At 39.4% G+C, this 20,379-nt stretch overlaps 1 protein-coding gene across 1 annotated transcript in view; it reads right to left on the bottom strand.

The window, feature by feature from the left end:
- Positions 1–20,379, bottom strand: part of FAM83E (family with sequence similarity 83 member E) — an 89,379-nt gene that overhangs the window by 65,798 nt on the left and 3,202 nt on the right. The window contains exons 2-3 of the mRNA XM_075191284.1: positions 19,120–19,710; positions 734–901 (exon numbers count right to left, since the gene is read on the bottom strand). Coding sequence (XP_075047385.1) covers positions 734–901; positions 19,120–19,569 — 618 coding nt within the window. The 5' untranslated portion in view covers positions 19,570–19,710. The remainder of the gene's footprint in view (positions 1–733; positions 902–19,119; positions 19,711–20,379) is intronic.

The following is a 20,379-nucleotide window of genomic DNA, read 5'->3' as shown; positions in this document are numbered from 1 at the left end:
TGCAGGTTGAAACTGTCGTACCTTTCTTGTCTGAGACTAGCTTCAATCTGTCTGGCAGTTGATCAAGGTGCTTTCTCCACCAATTGAACAATCCTGCACTGCAACCTTCAATAAAGTCTTCTCTTTCCATGGGGGTTGTCTACAGTGCCATGGGCCTTAATAGCATTACATACAGTGGAAACTGGAACATCAAGGTCCCTGGAAATTGATTTGCAACCTTGAGATTGTCCATGCTTGGTTGCAATCTTCTGTCTGATCTCCTGATTCTCTTGCTTTCTTTCTTTCTCCATGCTCACTGCAGTACACACAGTGACAAAACAGGAGGATGAGTCTTTTCTATATTCAAGCTTGTTTAATGGGTTATTTTTACTCTGCGGGCACTTGCTACTAACCACAGGTGAGTTCAGTTCCAAAGTGAAGAAAAATCACCTTCTTGAAATCTAATTATTTCTAACTATTTCTAAATGGTGCCAATAATTTTGCCCAGCCCATTTCAGGATTTCAGTTTGGCATAAGTTACGACCAGTGATTTTGTTTCTGCTCTCTCTGTTTTATTCCGTTGCAAACCAAAGAAATACTGTATGTTGGAAGCTAAATAATGTTTTAATTTCAACATTTTTCTGGAAGAAATGGTGCATTATTAGAATAAAGAATCTATTAGTATATCAATAACAACTTTCGTGCACTTGTCAGGTGGAAGAACCCATGAACTAAGTTAAAGCATTATATGTACCTCTGTGAATCTAACATTGATTCCTGTTGTTTCCACCATGTGAAGAAAAGATGAAAGATGATGAAAACTTAGGATTATGTACACTGGGATCATCCGTCGCGTGGCTGATTCATGCAGGTCCAAGAAAATATCTGGGTCTGTGAATACGTCCATGACAACAGCAATAACCTACAGAAAGGAAATAATCAGTATTTGTTATTTTTAGACCACTAGCAAGTGTGAATGATAAAAAAAATAAAAATAATAATAATAATAATATCCCAGGGGCGCACGAAGGGGGGGGTTTCTGGGTCTCCCTCCCCTCCACTAACGAAATGCCCCACCGTACTATAAAACAGCCGCGGCGCTGTCAAAGAAGCGTCTGCGGTGGTGCCGCCGTGGACGCTTCTTTGACAGCGCCGCGGCTGCTGTATAGTACAGTACTGCCAGGACGGAACTGCTGCGCATGCGCCGTGCTCTCTCGCTGTTTTTTTGGGGGGATTTTTTGGGTGGGGGGGAAACCTCCCCTAAAAATCCTGCGTGCGCCCCTGTATCCCCGAAATTATATTTAGATGGTTCACAATTGTGAATAAAATAGTCTGTCTACAGGTGAATAATTATTCTGTATATTGAACACTTGAGTTTAAACACACACTGTGCCCCTCACCCTATCATCCCAAAGGCCTGATTATAATTAACCACCGAATATAACCTTCCCACTCCATTAAGGACAACTGAAATCACCTCACATATTTTTTATGGTATAGCAATGGTATCTGTATGGGGGGAATTCAATTGACAGTGTTACTGCTGAGAGTAACGCGGCCTGCGCACTATTACCTATATTACGGTAATAGTGCGCACTATTACTGTTAATAAGGTAATCTTCAAAGCTGGTTTTTGTTTGCAGTTCAGGGAGCCGCAAGCAGAAATCAGGGTTAAAATTCCTGTATTAATCATAATAGAATTAACGGCGCGTTGAGCACGGCTGAATTGAATTTCCCCCCAGAATACCGCCGAGGTAAGTGTATTATCGTTAATACGGTAAATTTAACCCGGCATTCTGCTCATGACTCAGGGAGCCACGAACAAAAAGTCTGCGTTGAAATTACCGTATTAATGGTAATTACGCGCACTATTACCGTAATATCAGTAATAGTGCGCAAGCCACGTTACTTTCAGCTGTAATGCGGCCAACTGACTTTCCCCCTATGAGTCAAAACTGAAATTGCACTCAATTGATCTGCTGTGACATTACTGCAAGCCTGTCATATACAGTCTGCTGGCTCAGATAGAGAAGTAACTCCCTCTTAACATGGCAAATTACAGCAAAGGTATGCAGGAATGCATGATGGAATATTTAGTTAATTATAAACACTTAATTCATTTCAGGTGTATTACCCAATTCAGTAGTGTATTTTCTCTTTAAGATTGAACTGAAAGATCACAGAATTAATGGGAAATCAAGCAATTCAATAATAACACTTTTTTTAACTAACTATTGATATCATGACTTATCTTGACTCTAAAAACGGTCCCATACCCTGCAATATTAACAACGATATTAGTAACTTGATCCAATATTGATGGCTGAGCGTCTCCAAAATGGATAGGATGTCCAGGAATACTACAAATGAAATCCATTGGAACATTTTAGGGCATGCATGAAAATCTGGTTGGGAGATTATTGCTGTTGACCTTTGTTTGTGGTCATTAACACTAACACGGCACACATGGGGCTTCATTTAGAGTCGGACGCAATGTGCGTCTAAGAGTTACATGAAAGAGTAGGAGTGGGAGTGTGCCTCAGCTTGGTAGGGTATTACGAGTGGCATGCAACTCCAGTTGCATCCCACTCGTAATAACCTACCAAGCTGCAACCAGTTCTTGCAGCAAGCTAACTGCTTGGACCACCTAATTCCTGCCACACTCATTCAGTCTTGTTTGACGTGTGTTCCGCCTGCGTCTTGATCCGACTAGGGTAGTTTTTGCGATTAGACGCCCATAGTATCTGAATTATTCACGGTCACAGCTACATAACTCCGTGTACCACCCATTCCGTTGTACTGAGATGCAAGCTGTCGCAGTGTACACTGCATCTGAAAAGCAGACGGAACTGCAGGGAACTGTTGCTTACTGTGCATGCCCCATCAGTGGAAATGTGCAGGATGCGCCTGAAATGGACTTTGCGTCCGACTCTAAATGAGGCCCATGATCTGCATGTCAGATCTGAGTGTTACATGACTGGATGTGTACAAGTGGTCAACCATGTACCAAAAATCCAAACAAATACAAATAGAGTACTATAGACCCATGTATAGTCAGTTCAATACACCTTAACCATCTATTCTCACCACAACCATTTAAAGATTGCATAACTGATTCATTGAGGGCCTCTGCTATATGACTAATAGCATGTGGGTGCTAGACTGTCACTCCCCTATTTGTCCATCATATCAGCATCCTGTACTAATTCCTGTTCTGCAGATAGTAGTTTTCTGTGTCTGATGGGGTATCTTTTATTCCCATGTATTTATCCGGTCCCTAAAGAGAGGTTTATTGTAAAACATGTATAGCATACATTTATCATTGAGTGCATACATCACAGCTACAAATCCTTTGCCATGACATCAGATGATGTTTCTAGATATCAATGCCATGTCTTATATGCCTTTTTACCTGAGTCCTTTCCTTCCCCCATGTTGTTTTATATGATGCATGATTTGATATGTACGACAGATATGATGGACTATTCCAATTGTCTATCTGTATTCCATTAACAGCAAACAGCAAAGTGGGTAGGTCTGGACAAACTGGTATAACCTGATTGAATGGCTCCACCCACTCATATTGAACTTGGGTCAGCAGGTTTATCATGACTATGAATTAGATTTACCTAACACAAACAGCTACATTTTATACTGATGCGTTAACACTGAAGGTGAGGTTGTTTGAATTTGCCACTGCATCAAGCTAAATCAACAAAAGTTTCTCATGCAAATATTAACAGTGTTCTGCTAAAGACAAAAAAAATTTAGGGCCTGATTAAGAGTTGACTGTAAAGATGCCCTGTTTGTGTATGAGCAAAGATGTGGCAACACACTTGCACTTCCACATCTGTATTTTGAATTGCACACATCTCGGTACGTGCAACTTTAAGTATAGTGTGTAGATGCATTTGGATTAAACATGCATTAATCATCATCATCATTTCCAAACTTGCCCCAGGGTTTATGTAGGTGTAAAATTTACATCTCATCAACAGAATTCAAGATCTTAATAGTGCATGTTTAAATTGTGTACACTCACAAGCTTCTATCCATCTCTTTAAGTTAAAGGGGCCACAGGCGTAAGCAATTTGTAGATCTACATATAGATGTAACGATTTTGCATCTTTGCGCACTTTCTGATCCATCTGTCTGCCTGCATGTTCTATATAAATAGACCACACCTATCCTAATTGTGTTTCATCATAGAACATGATAGAAATCTTAGAGATGTTCCACTGTAATCTGATGGTGTTCACCTTGAAAATAACTTTGTCTCCCAATCAATTATAAATAGGTCATAAAAATGAAATATGAATAGGGTAGGTATTACTATCCAAACAGTCTTAAACAAACATAAATACCAACACTCTTTCATGATTATCTTGTGTGTAGCATGCAATTATATTGCTTTAGATGGTATCCATATTATTTAGTAAGTAAACACCAATGTCACATGCCATGCAAAATACCTATATGTAACACTTACGTTACCAAATCATTCAAATTTTCAGATAGCCGAACCTCAAAAAAAACATAAAATAAATAACCCAAAGGCATGTTTATTAATCGGGTGGGGTTCGATAAAACTATGCTGGTAATTTCGACACCTGTCATGCCTCCAAAAAACCCCCGAAAGAATAGAAAATCGACTTGAAAATAATTAGACTTACCTTGAAGACAACTCTGGAGATCCCTGAAGACAGCAGCATAATGACAGGAAGGCTTTTCCGATTGGAGAACTGACCGCCTCTGCTGCCTGACGTCATTGTGACGTGTGTCAAGCAAAATTTAAAGCAGCAATGTTCGGTTAAGTGTTTAACCACTTAACCTTATGGGACCCCACATTGCTGCTTTAAATTTTGCTTGACACACGTCGTGATGACGTCAGGCAGCAGAGGCGGTCAGTTCTCCAATCGGAAAAGCATTCCTGTCATTATGCTGCTGTCTTCGAGGATCTCCAGAGTCGTCTTCAAGGTAAGTCTAATTATTTTCAAGTCGATTTTCTATTCTTTCGGGGTTTTTTTTGGAGGCATGACGGGTGTCGGAATGGTGGTAACCATAAAAACGATTACCACCGTATTAATCAAGGTTTATTAGCCAATTCACCAAATGTATGTACTATGTACTCCAATGACTTTGTACTGCAGATAAATTGCAAAATCATAACTCAATACAGCACAGTATACTTAATAACGACCTTTCCATGGAGAGGTCTGGGAGCAAATGTATTATGCCCCGGTTTTTGCAAGTCGACGATATTCGGCAACTTTGCAGGGAAAATTAAAAATGGCAATGCCTTTAAAGACATTGCTGTTTATAAGGCCCTACATAAGGTTCTAAGGGTCACCAAAAGATTGGTAATAATGTTGGCAAATTGTAGCCAATATCCTTAGGAAGAATAACTCTCACTATAAGACTCTGGAATCCAGAGACAATAATTAGTTGAAATCTTGAGAGGTATGATCACTGGAAATCCAGCATTATTAACTATCTCCCATTGGGATTAATGTAATTGAAAAATTACATTTATCTTAATGGGAATCCATTGTAAATGCTATGAGATGCAGCTGAGAAAAAGACAACAACTTTCATTTTGTCACTGAAGCAGGTTTAAAAAATCACAGATTAAAAGCAGGGCCGTAAATAAAGACGGTATGAGAGGGGCGACCACCAGGGTGTAAAACTGAAGGCAGTCATAGGATAATAAGAATAAATTAAATCATAAATATTAATAAATATTTTAGGTGAGAACTATGGGCTGTCAGTTTTCTTTCTTGTTCCAGGTGTTTTTTTAGTTACGGTTTTGATTGAATGCATTTGTAAATGCATCTAAATGCATAAATGAAATGCAGTTTATATACATTTTAACTTGCATTTGAACATGCATAAACAATTGCTTTCCTAACACTACAGTGTACAAAGCACACACTTGCCTACTCCCCTAAAACGTCAGTGAGACTCCTAAATTTTTGTTAATCCAAAGACCACCTTCCCTCGCTGGGTGGGTCTAATGAAACGATTCACGTCATGATCTTGGCCACTGAGCAGTGCGACGCTTGTGCCATTGTACAGCGGATGACACAAATCGCATCGTCTCACTCCACCTCCACTCCCCCCACACTTGCCTTGGGACCTCGCTTCTGGAATCTCTCAGAGGGGAGGTCCAAAATATAGTCAAATTTGGCATAGTCTTATTCAGATAGAATGTTAACAATACTCTCTACGTGGTGCCCCTACATTTCAACTATTCATCTTTTATTTTTTATTCAATATTTTATTTTCCTATAGCCTTTGAAAAATGTCACCTTTTTGTGTCTGATGTATAGAACTGGCTTCAAAGTTGTCTGTTTGGATTCTATATAAATGATACTACTGTATGTGGTGGTATGAAAAATATAATGGGAATGTAAATGAATGGAAGTTGATAGGTGATAGCAGTATGAGAAGTGGCAGTATGACATACCACTGTGTACACCCTCACTTTCACCACTGCACCTTGTATATTATCATGTGTTTTTGTGCTTTTGTGGTATTTGTAGCTCTTTACATTAAGCTTTGTTTTATATTGAATTATAAAAGACAGCCATGGAGTTATACAGCTATTTGAAATGTTAAGAGGTATGATCGTGTTTATTTGCTCTAACCAAGTCGATATTCAAAATAGTATGTCCTGGACACCTCTGTGAACATTTGAATGTAGAACAAATCAATTACAAAGCAGAATGTCTATGTAAAACTTGCTACTGTATTTTTAGCAGACAGTACAATGGCATGAGCTGTACCTGACGTAATGGATGAAAACAAACTAGCAATATACAGCTAGGCTGGTGAGCATGACGCCTGTAATAGTTCCTAGAACTATGAAGGTAATTTACAAAGAACAAAATGTCCGATACACAGTAAAAAAACAGCTTTGGTGCCACTGTTTACCTCAATTTGCGCACATGTACTAGATTCCCGCCAAAGCGCAGAGGTATGTGGAAAAGATGATGGCAGTTCAAAATTTTTTAGGGTAACATTTTTTGTAGGGCAGTGCAAAAACGAAATTTCCTTTTGTGGAATGAGATTATTGAAATGAGATAGAGAGATGGAGCAGGCACATTCTTCAGGGATTCCCTTGCATGTGGAGAGGCACACAGCCATTTTCACTCTGCAAAAACACTTGAATTTTGCACCACACAGAAATAACAGTCTTCTAGTCTTATACCTTGGTGGTGAATCCCATTTCTAGGTTCACTCTAATGATCATTTAAGCCATAAATAAGAATAGACAAAGCAGTACTTTAGGAGAAAAATGGAAAAGTTACAACAAAATGAACGGTAATAAGTTAGTACAATTTTGACATTTTGCACAGAGCAGGGCCGTAACTAGGGCTGTGGGACAGGGGCGACCACCCAGGGTGCAATGCTGAAGGGGGGCGCAATTTAGGAATATTTTAGGTTAATTTGGTTAAAATTCATCATCATCATCATCATTTATTTATATAGCGCCACTGATTCCGCAGCGCTGTACAGAGAACTCATTCACATCTGTCCCTGCCCCATTGGAGCTTACAGTCTTAATTCTCTAATATAGACACACACTCACACACAGACTCATACAGACAGACAGACAGACAGGTAGAGACTAGGGTCAATTTTGATAGCAGCCAATAAACCTACTAGTATGTTTTTGGAGTGTGGGAGGAAACCGGAGCACCCGGAGGAAACCCACGCAAACACAGGGAGAACATACAAACTCCACACAGATAAGGCCTTGGTCGGGAATTGAACTCATGACCCCAGTGCTGTGAGGCAGAAGTGCTACCACTACGTCACCGTGCTGCCCATTGAGGGCTAGGGGGGCGGCATTTGTCTTTCTCGCCCAGGGCGCTAGAATTCTAAGTTACGGCTCTGGCACAGAGCACATGTGGATATTTTTCTGCCTCTCTGTACACATTCTTCTAGTATAGGGAGGTATTTCCGGACATAGTAAGCGTGCACCTTGACCTTCACTGAGCAGACTATCCTGAGTAAGGCTTTTTGCAGGGCACATGAAGTGTAGTTCATAAAATTGTTGACATTAAAATATGCCATATTTCTGGGAAACACATCTGGTACTGCAGGAATATTTACTTGGGGTGCCAGGATGTAGTGTGGTACCTTCACTGTATCTCTCCTTTTCAGCTTTGTCTATGGCGTGGGTATCCGTGAGCAGAGGGTCTCCTGAATGCACAGGTGTTTAATATAAGTTGTGTGTAGTGAACGCTAACGGTGGTAGAGGGTAAAGTCATAAAAGCAATTGTTGGGCAACAGACCATCTCCTGATAAATAAAATACAACTTTATTCACCCTCCTCTCCTTACGCATATAAGCATAATGGTTGCTATGGATCACAATATGCAAACATCAAACTCCTCCAGCAGATATCTTAACAGTTACACTCACATGTTCTCCAAACGCCTCCAGCACATTGCTTCAGAAGATGTTTACACTTTTAAATACACTCCTTACTCTACTTGCACAGTTCTCAATTAATTTAACTGCTAGCAATTACACAGTTGCATACATACAGTTGCATACACTGTGTTTCTGGGTGCAGTAGTTCCACACTTCCTGATAAAAGCTTTGAGATCATGCTCAGGTATCTGCAAACAATGGATACAATGCTGAGGTTCCTGCGCTCACCCCCATAACCAGAGTTAACAACAACGCACTATCCAGGGATTCTTCTTATCTCAGTGAATACCATGCCATTCACAGGGACCCTTCTACTAGCCACACTGATACTGTCTACATATAACATCCCATTATCCATAAACTCTTATTTACTTGGGAAACACACTGCGGCTGTGCATTTAAAAGGAAGACACTATATTACTCAGGCTGATCTCTCTCACATTGTCACAGTAGCCAGGGACTCTGCCTCTACAAATGACACTTTCAATAACAGTGCTCTTTTCTTTCTCACGTAGGAACTATTTTCTAAAGTAGCCACACTGCCTAGTTGCACTTTCCAAAGGGGCTCTCATACAATGGGGCCTCCTGCCCTAATTCAGCTCCTGCTGTTAGCCACACTGTCTCTGCAGCGAAACCCCCTCACAGTATGGGGGCACTTTCCAAGGGGACCCTAACCAGGGTTCCCTTGCACTCCCTGTGGCTTTCAGCCATACATTCTCACCCCTCCAAGGGTCTCTGTCAGGCCAATTCATGATTCTTATCCAGACAGTCTTCTCTAGTCAATGTGACTTCTTGGATGTTGGGGACTCCCCCCCCCCTTTCAATGTGTAGATCTCATACACACCTCCACGAACCCACTTTCACTGGTGCCTCTTCTTGGTACCCCTGATGGTGGGAATCCCCCTGGTGATTCTACTGAATTAGGGTTCACTAAATTGCACCTTGCTTCATCCCCTTCTTCTTCCTGGGTCCCAGCTACAATATGACTTCTCTCTCTCTCACGCCATGAGGATGACAGTGTTTATAGACTCTGGTCCCCATGTGACCTTTCTTTCTTTGGCATTGGGCATCTTCTGTGATGCACCATTGGCTCTGCCTTATCTCCTCTATGTTCCCCCGAGTGACCATACCTGCCATCGGGGCCACGTGCAGCACCAGGTAATGCCACAGGCGTTACGTTTCCATTCAACAGAAAAACTATATACTGAAAAAATGTTTTTATTACTAACTTGCAATATAATATGCACCACATCAGTGGATTGGGCTAAATTCAAATAAATGAGCCCTTCTTCCCGCTAGATATTCTTACTTTATTTTTGTAATATATTATAAAGCCATGGTACATAATGAAAAATCCTATAAGTACATTTTTATAGAATTGTCAAAGGCTGGCAGCACTCAGGGCCATATTTTCCATTGGGCACGATGGGCAAGTACCCGGGAGCCCCACGGGCAAGGGGGCCCCATAGGCACTGCTCTTAATTAGAATAAATAATCCTGCAAAAGAAAAAACCTGCAAAAAAAACCTTCAAGGGTCACTGAGCAAGTACATCTATCTATCTCTACCTCTATATATCTATATCTGTATCTCTATACATCTCTCTCTCTCTCTCTCTCTCTCTCTCTCTCTCTATATATATATATATATATATATATATGTAGGGGCCCCGGTGCACTGCTTTGCCTGGGGGCCCACAATGTTGTTAAGATGGCCCTGGCAGCACTGACTAAAATGGATTCGGTACTTACAAGATTTCACTACATAACTAAAACTCTGCCCAACATACGTAGTGTCCGATAAAATCAGGATCTCTATGTATTCTATTAAATATTGTATAAATAATTGTATAAAGACATAAGAGCAAAATACTTATAAAAAAAACTCAAACAACTTTATTGCAAACCATATTTTCTGGCATTGTTTTTCTGCAGTCAACACATCTCTGGTGACTTAAATAAAAGTTGATCTTAATGACAACTTCAAAGTCATTGTTGGCTCTGCCCTCTCAAAGTTCCCCTTACAGTTGATCTTGGATTGGGACTAAGATAGAAATTATGTTTCCTGAATAGTGTTTAGCTTTTGATGATATCGGGGGAAACAAAAATAGCACACAAAAGGTATATAATTAAGGATCATATCTAATCAAGACATTGGCATCTGTGCAGCATTTGTTTGAATAATGGAGAAAACTGGGATATGTGCCATTCATGTGTTGTTATTTTATATCATTATTAATTTTTCGTTCAAAGCTTTCATAAGACATTAATAAACATAACAATAATAGTCAGACGCAATAGCAAATCTGATGCAAATTTCTGCACATGCTGACCTTTAGAAGTGGTACGTAGAGAGTCAAAGCATGAGTCTGGACCTAAAGTATAAGACTTAAACGAAAACTAAAGCAAACTATAGCGCCTACAAAAAGTATTTACCCCTTGGGCAAATTTGCATTTTATTTTCTTACATCATGGATTTCATTTTGGAATACCTACCACTAAACAACACAAAACTCTTTGTATTCTAAACTGTAAAACTTGTTCTTAATTAATTACAAATAAAAACAGACAATACTTGATTGTATAAGTATTCACTTAAATACATCGAAATAAACCCTGAAGCAAACAGTTATCTTCAACATAAAAAATTCATTGTAGCCCACCAATGTACAATTTAAATCTTTCATTAATTAAATAGAAACACATGTCTATGAGAGGTGTTACAGTTGGTAAGTGTATTTCCAAACAAGAGCTTCATCGTGAAGCTAAAAGAACATACAAAGAAAATCCTCTAAAAGGTTTTTGATAGGCACCACGAGGAGGATTAAAAAAAAAGGACTCAAATGCTTTTAATATAGTCTGGAGCACTGTGAGGGTAATAAACCCTCCCCTCTCCCCAGCCAAAATTTTAACCTTAACAGTAATAAATACAGGTGTTGAAGTAGCGGCCACAGTTTTACTTAATAAACTTTCCTCAAAGACCAGCACTGAAATGTCAGCTCCAGCTATAAACCATGACTATAACTATTAGGTATGGCCTCAAACCACTGGCATCCAAGGCTCTGGGGATCTCACTTCTCCCTCCCTTGGCTTTGCACAGGACACCCCACAAGGATGGTGTTGTGTGCTTCACCCATAACTTAACAGAAGGTGTTTCCATAACTGTCCATTGAGTCACCTGCTTTCCTGACGTACTGTGACCCCTCTGCAAACAAACATGCAAACACTCTGCATTTTACTTGGGTGTGGTTAGGTGGGAGATTTGCAGTTACACAGCATATTGCCCTTAGTCTTTCCTGACCTCTTTTGAACTCCCTTTAATCTATTTAATCTTAATATAATCACATTGACATATATCATGTGCTTTTTATGCAAACATAACATTACTATTGTCACTTGTGACGAGATCGAGATGTCACACTCACTATCATGGACTACATCTCCTAGGCATCCTCTCTCCCTCACTCGAGACTCAATGGCCCTTTCAATGCCTGTGCACAATTACGCAATGTTCTGATTCTTTCATGCTAACCCAGTAGGGTTCCACATGAAGAGCAAGTTGAGAATTTTGTAAATGCACTATATTATGTAATAAGATTTGGTCCAGAGCTCCAAAGACTATGTACTCTGTGCACAATTGTGCTACTATGGGAAGAGTTAGAATTATTATTTAAAGTATGATGTTGATGTATGATATGTTGTGGGCAGTTGTGGTAATATTGATTATTTGTATATCTTGTTTTTACATGAAGCCAGGTGGACTGTGGGTAAATCTGGCAGGCTCCGGGGAATAGAATACAGGTATGGAAGTTTCATCACCACATGACCCCCCTTCTCCTCTCAAACAGGAAGCCCTCATTAGCTGGAAGCTCAACTGAGCTGAAAAAGCATGGACTTCTGGGAAGACCACTTAAACTAACCGCTCATCCTCATTTAGCTAAGTGAATACCCATTGTTCTGTGCAAGGGACAGGCAATCAGCCTGAGCCAACCCTGCAGGGGTTCTAAGGGAATGTGGGCCAGGACGGTATCGGCCTTTTAGGGACCAGCGGCAAATCCAGAAAACCCAGTTATCTAAGCCCAAACCAGGGTGAGTTCAGAGGTCATGGGAATTTAGCTCCATATAAGAGAGGGGTCTGAGAGACTCTAGAGGTTCATCTCCTACTGCTGATGCTTTATATTAGGAGCTCCGGTTTCTGCTATGTTCAGATATTCTGTACTGTTGGTGCTGACCCCATCAAGAGATCCATGATCCCTGACACCTAAGTGAGCTTGCTGGAACAAGGGGACTTGGAAAGGGATCCTTCACGTTGATAGAGGGTACTGTGTATGGGCCGAGTGGCTGGAACATCCACTTAAGAGTTTGTTGAATCTGCAGCTTCTGACACTGTGGGCCTGAGTCATCAAGGAGAGCAAAGGAGTAACTTTGCACCTGGGTAAAACCATGTTGCATTAGAGGGGGAGGTAAATTTATAATGTAAGGACAGATTTATAGTTAAAGTAGGGCATGTCCTAGATCAACTTAAAATTTCAGTGTACAAATAAAGCTATCAAGTATTTATATGCTAGATGAAAAAAAAGCCAGTATTTTCCTTACATGCAAAATAATAAACTAATTTGCACACCTTGCATTGTAAATTAGTTTGTCCTGGAGAACATGTACTCCTTCTTTTGTCTTACTTTCCTTAATGAATCAGGCCCTGTCAGTGTAAGGTCCTATTTGAAAGAATGGTGATTCACAAGGCTATTTAACTATTGCTGTCATTTTCAATATTACTGTAATACATGGTACTAGACTCTGTAATAAAGAGGCCATTGCATCTCCCCTATTTGACTTGCCTGTGTCATCCGAGAACCCTAAGTGACCAGGATTCTCCAAATAGATCCAGATTTAATATCATTCTTCCTGACATAACTTTCTACATTTTCACTTGGAAATTCATCCAAACCATACTTAACTGAAACAGTGTTATCATGTTTTGCTTAATTGCTGGTACTTTAGTGAGCTAAAGAAACCTCATTGAGCTTCCAAAATAAACAAGATTACTTTTTTATATACTATGGGGACTATGTGCTAAGAAAGTGCAGTAAAACAATAACCTAGGGCCGCTTCTAATTAAATGTGGCCGATTAAAATAAGGTGGAATCTGGACTGGAAGAGCTATTTCACAATGAAGTGAAAAACGTAAAGCAGGATATATTGTCACACAATGATAGCCCATACCATAGTAGCAATGTAAATACTTCATATGTAATACCAATAATGTTAAGTCACAATTTTGTGCTCATGGTTAGAGGATACATATGTTATCTTAAAATATAACATCCCACTCCCTTGCTGTCTGCTTAGCTATATTAAATATATTTGGCATATTAAGTTATGAAGGTCAGATATGATTATTTAATTATTTTATTTTAGCTTTGCTGCCTCACAGCGAAGGGATCATGGGTTCAATTTCAACCAGAATCCTATGTTTGGAGTTCTCTCCATGTTCATGTGGGTTTCCTACAGGTGCTCCAGATTCATCCTACAGTCCAAAATCATACTGGTAGGTTAAATGTCTTCTGACAAACAGGTCTGAGTGTTTGTGTGTGTGGGAAATTAGACTGTAGGCTCCAATGGGGCAGGCACTGATATGAATGATTACATATTCTCTGTGCAGCACTGCTTAATATTTGATTGTCAGTGTATAAATAAACAATAGTAATAATAAAACTATATTTACAGAGTTTGATCTTAAATCCTTAGTGGGAGATCTATCAAAGATCGATTTTAACCAAATTCCTAATTTTTAGTAATTTACATGGTGATTTGCAATTTGCCTAGTATACTAAAGGCAAATTTCTGCTTTTTTACAGCGCCCCCAAAAAATTGCCATACATCTCACAATTACATGAATCATTGGCTTCTGCATTGTAAAGTGTAGGAGAGTTACAATGAGCAATTTGCAAAATCTACATGGAAATCTCCACCATTCATTCAATGGACAATACTCATAGAAATACATTGCCGATTGAAATGAATGGGAAATTGTCTCATTAAATGAAATAAATATGTTTTTTTAAAAAGTTAAATAAAGATTAGACACTATTGTAGAACTGAAAGTACCAGTAAGCCTTGGCAGCCATTTACTGGACTTGCTGGAGCTTGTGGAACTAGTCTATGCAAATACTATGACTTGTGAAACTAAAACCAGGGTACGCTGGAACAGTTTCACAATAGTATTTTATTGCTTTGCCACTATTATTATAATTGTCTTGGGATCACCAAACAATAATTACTAAGGGACCATCTTATTTGAAAGAGAGGACTCCCCTCTTTCAAACATGGGTGCCCCAGAGTCTCTAGGTGCCAGGTTGTGGGTGATCTGTGCATTACAATACTCCTCCCTCATCCTGGGCTTCATACTGTTTTCTTCAGTGCAGGGTGTTATTGTCTGCTGATCATATGTGATCACCAAACAATAGCTATTAATCCTGCTATATCATTGGAAAGAAGGGACTCCCCTTTCTTAATCACAAGAGGAAAGTCTCCTTTTTCAAACAAGGGTACTTCTGAGTTTCTAGGTACCAGGATGAGGGAGATAGAGCCCAATCCCTGGCTTTTCATTATTATTCTGCAGGCACTGTCTGAGTAGGTGGGGCTTAATGATGTAATCACAATGTTATAAAGCCCCACCCCCTGCATCATAGCCCTCCAATGAGAAATAGCTCTGGGGGACAGGTCAATATAATTTCAACTTTGTTTAATTATCTGTTTGAGTCCTACTTGTCCTTTGCACTGAAGGGATTAACAGACTGAAGTGTTTGGGGAATTAATAAACAATTTATTTTGGGCAATTGTAACTTCTGAACAAAATTATCCATTGATAGATCTCAGGATCCACAGGTGGGCACTGAAGGTTGTGCTGGGCACTTTGGTCTAGTCTGTAGTGGAAAACGATCATAGCAGGGAACCAGTAATTAATTGAGATTTGTACTACAGAACAGATAAAAAGGGCAGTGTGAGAGGGGAATCTTGGCAGAAGCATCAGAGAGAATAAAAGGTAATATCTGTTTCCCCTGTAAGGCTATTTACCAACTCCCTTGTGCTTTTTCTTGCGGTAATATTATTAACATGCCAGTTTACTCTACTGCGGCCAAGTTAGCTCACCACAGAGCTGCAACACTGTATTTATAAAATAACAGCTCTTAAAGAGTTCTGAAAGATGTTCTGCTTCTGTTTTCAATCCTACAATATTGAACATAGTGGCTGATAACGAGTATACAATCTACATGCTGACAACATATACTGATAGGTCAATTAACAAAGTGTTATTATTCCAGACACATTACACAGTATATGAGAGAGTTTGAAAAGTTAGTAATGTCTCAATAAGATCCCTCTCTGCATCAGGAAGAAAGTGATAGCTGGAAATTAATGTATTTTTAAAGTTAAATGAAGGTTTCACACCAAACTTGCCTACTTTTGCAAAATTATTTCATGGAGATTGTGCAAGTAATGTGTGTGTCTTACCGCCTCTCTCCTCAGTGTCTCTCTCACTTCCTTTCTTGTCTCCACATATATCTGATCCTCAATCCACCATTTGTCTCTCTCTCACACTGAAAAGAATAATTAGTAATGACTATATCTGTGTGCTTGAGAGTGGTGACCATTTTCTTGTAGCACACCTCCTCCTGGTAAATAGACTTTAATTACCAAAAGGAGATGTGCTACAAGAAAATGGCCACTGCTCTCTAGCACAGTGTTGTTGTCATAACTAATTACTCTTTCCAGACTCTCGGGACTGCAGTCTGGATTTCGGGAGTCTCCAGAACATTCCTGGAGAGTGGGCAAGTATGTTCCACACATAGCTGTAGATACTGAATCTACACAGAGAAAGCAGATTTTAGAAGTACAGCTTCCTTTGCTGCAATTTAAGCCATTTACCTAACTTTCCCTCACTGGGAAGATACAATGGGGACTGCTGCTAAGGGCTGGGATTGCCATGGTAACAAGTAATACCTGCCCAACATGAATTATCAGGTTAGGTTGCGACCCAGTTTTTTTTTATCTTTAACACTTTACATTTCAGCTCTATGCTATATGCTAGCTTTTAATATTGCACATTACCCCTAATCTCTGTAAACAGTTAAAACATTTAATCAAGGAAATTGACACTGTTCTTCAACAACATATTAACAGACATTTTAATTTAAGATATACAAGTGTTATAAGCTATAACAAACAAATCTGACGATTAAATGTAACTTCTGGGTGACTAGATTTTCCACCAGCCTTTGAAAGTCAGGTGTAAGGCTGGAACAGTCACAATGCAATTCTGCAGATAGGTTTCTATTTGTCAACCTGTTGCACATGTTGTTTTTAATGTGCTGGATGATGAACAATGTCTCACATGTCTAAGTAAAGCTGAAAACGACTTGTCCGGCTGCATGCCTCATTGCCCATCACTGGCATAGGCTCTCTTTTTATGCTGGTTTATATGGGCCTGATTCATTAAGAAAAGTTAAGCAAAAAATTAGTAGGTTTTCTTACTCAAGTTTTCTGGACAAAACCATGTTACAATGCAATGGGTGCAAATGAATTTATTATTTTTCACATACGGAAAATACTGGCTATTTTTTTATGTAGCACACAAATACATGATAGCTTATCTGTACACTGAAATTTAAAGTTGATCTAGTACATGCCCTACCCCAACTATAAATCTGCCATTACATTTTAAATTTAACTGCCCCTCCAAAGCAACATGGTTTTGCCTTTCTTGCTTACTTTTGCTTAACTTTCCTTAATGAATCAGGCCCATATCACTATGTCTCCATTATCATCCAAATACAACATAACAATTATATATATATATATAAAAAAATCACCACTCTGAGAAAATATGCCTGAGTGTCTGGTATCACTGAAGTCAGAGGTCCTAACCATCTATTTAAGCTTTCATTACATCATTTGAGGGTCCCTCATATTCCACATTGTCCACATTCAATGCTATGAATGGAAAGTTAATTTGGGCGTCAGGACTACCAGTGTGTTTTTATCTTTAGGAGAGAGACATGATATATGAGAAAAAATATTACAAAATATATAATTCAATTGGTACTATTGTGGAGTGGTGCATGTAGGTTAAGTGGGAGTTTCAACATAAATTCATGGAGTTTTCTGCAGTGAATTTATTTGGTGATTTGTTACAGATTTGGAATCATTGCAGCTCTAATTCTGCCCACACACTACTCTCGGGTGTCCGGTACTCCCACACAGAATTTGGGAGTCTCCTGGACATTCCGGGAGAGTTGGTAAGTATGCACAAAAGGCCTGATTCATTAAGGAAAGTTAAGCAAAAACTTGAGTAAGTTTTTTTACTCAAGTTTTCTGGTCAAAAATGTTTTGCAATACAAAGGGTGCAAATGAGTTTATTATTTTGTAAATAAGGAAAATACAGTCTGTGTTTTTATGTAACACACAATACTTGATAGCTTATTTGACTGAAATTTAAAGTTGATCTCGGACATGCCCTACCACTAATATATATCTGCCATCACATTTTAAATTTACCTCCCCCTCCAATGCAACATGGACTTGCCTTACTGGCTTACTTTTGCTTAACTTTCCTTAATGAATCAGGCCCAAAATGTGTAATAGACCACAAAACCCCAAAAACTAATATTTCCAGATATAAACCATAAAGGTTTCTAATACAGTACATTGTAACTCCTACCTAAGTCTTTATGACAGTGTCCTAATGGCATCTGATATAGATCAGAAATCTGAGATTGAATTTTCTGTGACATCATTAAACCTGTATGTATCATCATCATCATCAACAATTATTTATATAGCACCAGCAAATTCCATAGCGCTGTACAATTGGGATGAATCAACCAATCCACACTGTCCATTTCTGCACAAGACTGCCTAGCTGTCAGTCAATGTCTGCTTGCTTAGTTAGAGAAGCAACTTAACCCTAACATGTCACCTTGCTGCAGAGGTATATAATAGCTCTTGGTGGACATTTTTAGCATAAACACACCAGTTATTTCATATATGTTATTCAGTTCAGGAACACGCAGACTTTCATATATATACATGTCAAATAGTAGCTTTACTTACTTTATAATTCTAGTATTTCACATTGAGGTTAATGTTTAAATATCATAAAACAATAGGGAACTGTCAGTTTTTTCTAATCTCCAACAGGTGAACTTTACAACTTCATCTATATAAACTGACATCTTTATCTTACTCACATAGTTGCACTGACACTTCCTTGCTGAATAATTCATTGAGACAGGGACTGACAATAAATTGTGGGCAACACAACTTTGGAGTGTGCGTATGAAAATTAGTGGTTGAGGCTGGTTGTATAGGTTTGTTTTCTAATACCAATAATGACGCACAATACGTACAATACATATATTTCACAGCATAGTAATGTAGCATATAGCACTCAAAAGTAACTGAAAAAAAATCCACAATTATATCCCACTGTGCCACAAGTGACCATATAATTCTTGCATTGGTATGATATGCCAGCACGCCCCATCATTTCGTCAATACACACAACTCATATACAAATGTTTATAGTGGTTTTTATAAGGAATGAAAAGGACACTATTCCTGCACTGCCTCGGGCTACTGAATGGCTAGGCACATCCCTGACATAAAAATAGGTAAGGAAATACGCAACAGCCACTGTACCTTTATAGCATTCTGTATTGATCTTCGAACCACAACCTTTATGTGAGGAGCATTATTAGAAGGAGGATGTGTGTAAACTTCTGCTCGTGTAATTCCTTTCCATGTGTCCCCTTCTGGCCATCCCAGATCCAGCATGGGTGTTGGTACATCTGTTTTACCAGGCCAATAGCTAATACTGAAATCTTCATCTAGCTCTGAATCATCCTCCAGTTCTGTTTTTCCCACTTGAAAATCGACTGTAGAACTTTCTATTGAAGCAACTTCTTCTCTAGACAGAAACTGTCGAACTCTTTCATGTTTAAGGTAGTTCTGGAAAGCAGGTTGCCCAGAAGACATCAGTGTTTCCAAAGCAGTTCTTTGCTTTTCAGAGTAATAAAATTGAGGGCTTGCCTCGGTGATGTCCACAAATTCTAGTTCATCTTCCAAGCATTTCACCTGGGAGTTGGCCATCTTAAAAATCAATTGTCTTATTCGATCTTTTTTTAAACAAGTAATGATCTATACAAATACATGCAAGTGTATGTGTCCCTTAAGTCTGTGGGTCTTGTAATTGCAGGACAAATATTCTGTGTGCTGAATGCAAAGAAACATCTGAAAAAATAGATAATAATAATTAACACTTATATCATAGCACCTTTCTTAGGCAGCAGAATTATAAGTTACAAAGGGGCCTATTTACCAATTATCTGTGTTTTTCCCGATACCTTTTAATCAATATTGCCGCTTTTTCTTCCAATTTATTGGAGCTATTTATTATTCTTTTCATGCCGGGATAGCACTTCCAAAAACGGCTATCCCGGCATGAAACTTTCCCCCCAGTGATTTCTTTATTCACAGTGGGGAAAGACATCACTTCCTTGTTCGGCCGACTTGTATCAGCGGCGCACGGAGGATTGTCGGGGGGGGGGGGGGGGGTGTTTCCCCCCGCCGACCCAAAAAAAAAAAAATCCCGAGAAAGAGCAGCTCCTTTTCGCCAGCGCTGTCCTATACAGCAGCCGCGGCGCTGTCTAAGAAGCGTCTGCGGCGGTGCTGTATACAATACAGCACCGCCGCGGACGCTTCTTTGACAGCGCCGCGGCTGCTGTATAGGACAGTGGCCACTTAGTTAGCGCAGGGGGGGTTCCTAGAGACTCAGAAACCCCCCCTGCGTGCGCCACTGTGTATGTACTACCCATGTGCGGCCATAGCATAAGGTAAGATGTGCTTAATACCTTCTTCAGATGGTATTAGGATTTTGGGAAAAGCTATGCTTTTCGCAGC

This window comes from Mixophyes fleayi, chromosome 11, assembly GCF_038048845.1.
Source record: "Mixophyes fleayi isolate aMixFle1 chromosome 11, aMixFle1.hap1, whole genome shotgun sequence".
Classification (NCBI taxonomy): domain Eukaryota; kingdom Metazoa; phylum Chordata; class Amphibia; order Anura; family Limnodynastidae; genus Mixophyes; species Mixophyes fleayi.
Note: the sequence above shows the minus strand (reverse complement) of the source record. Positions and strands in the feature narration are given on the sequence as shown.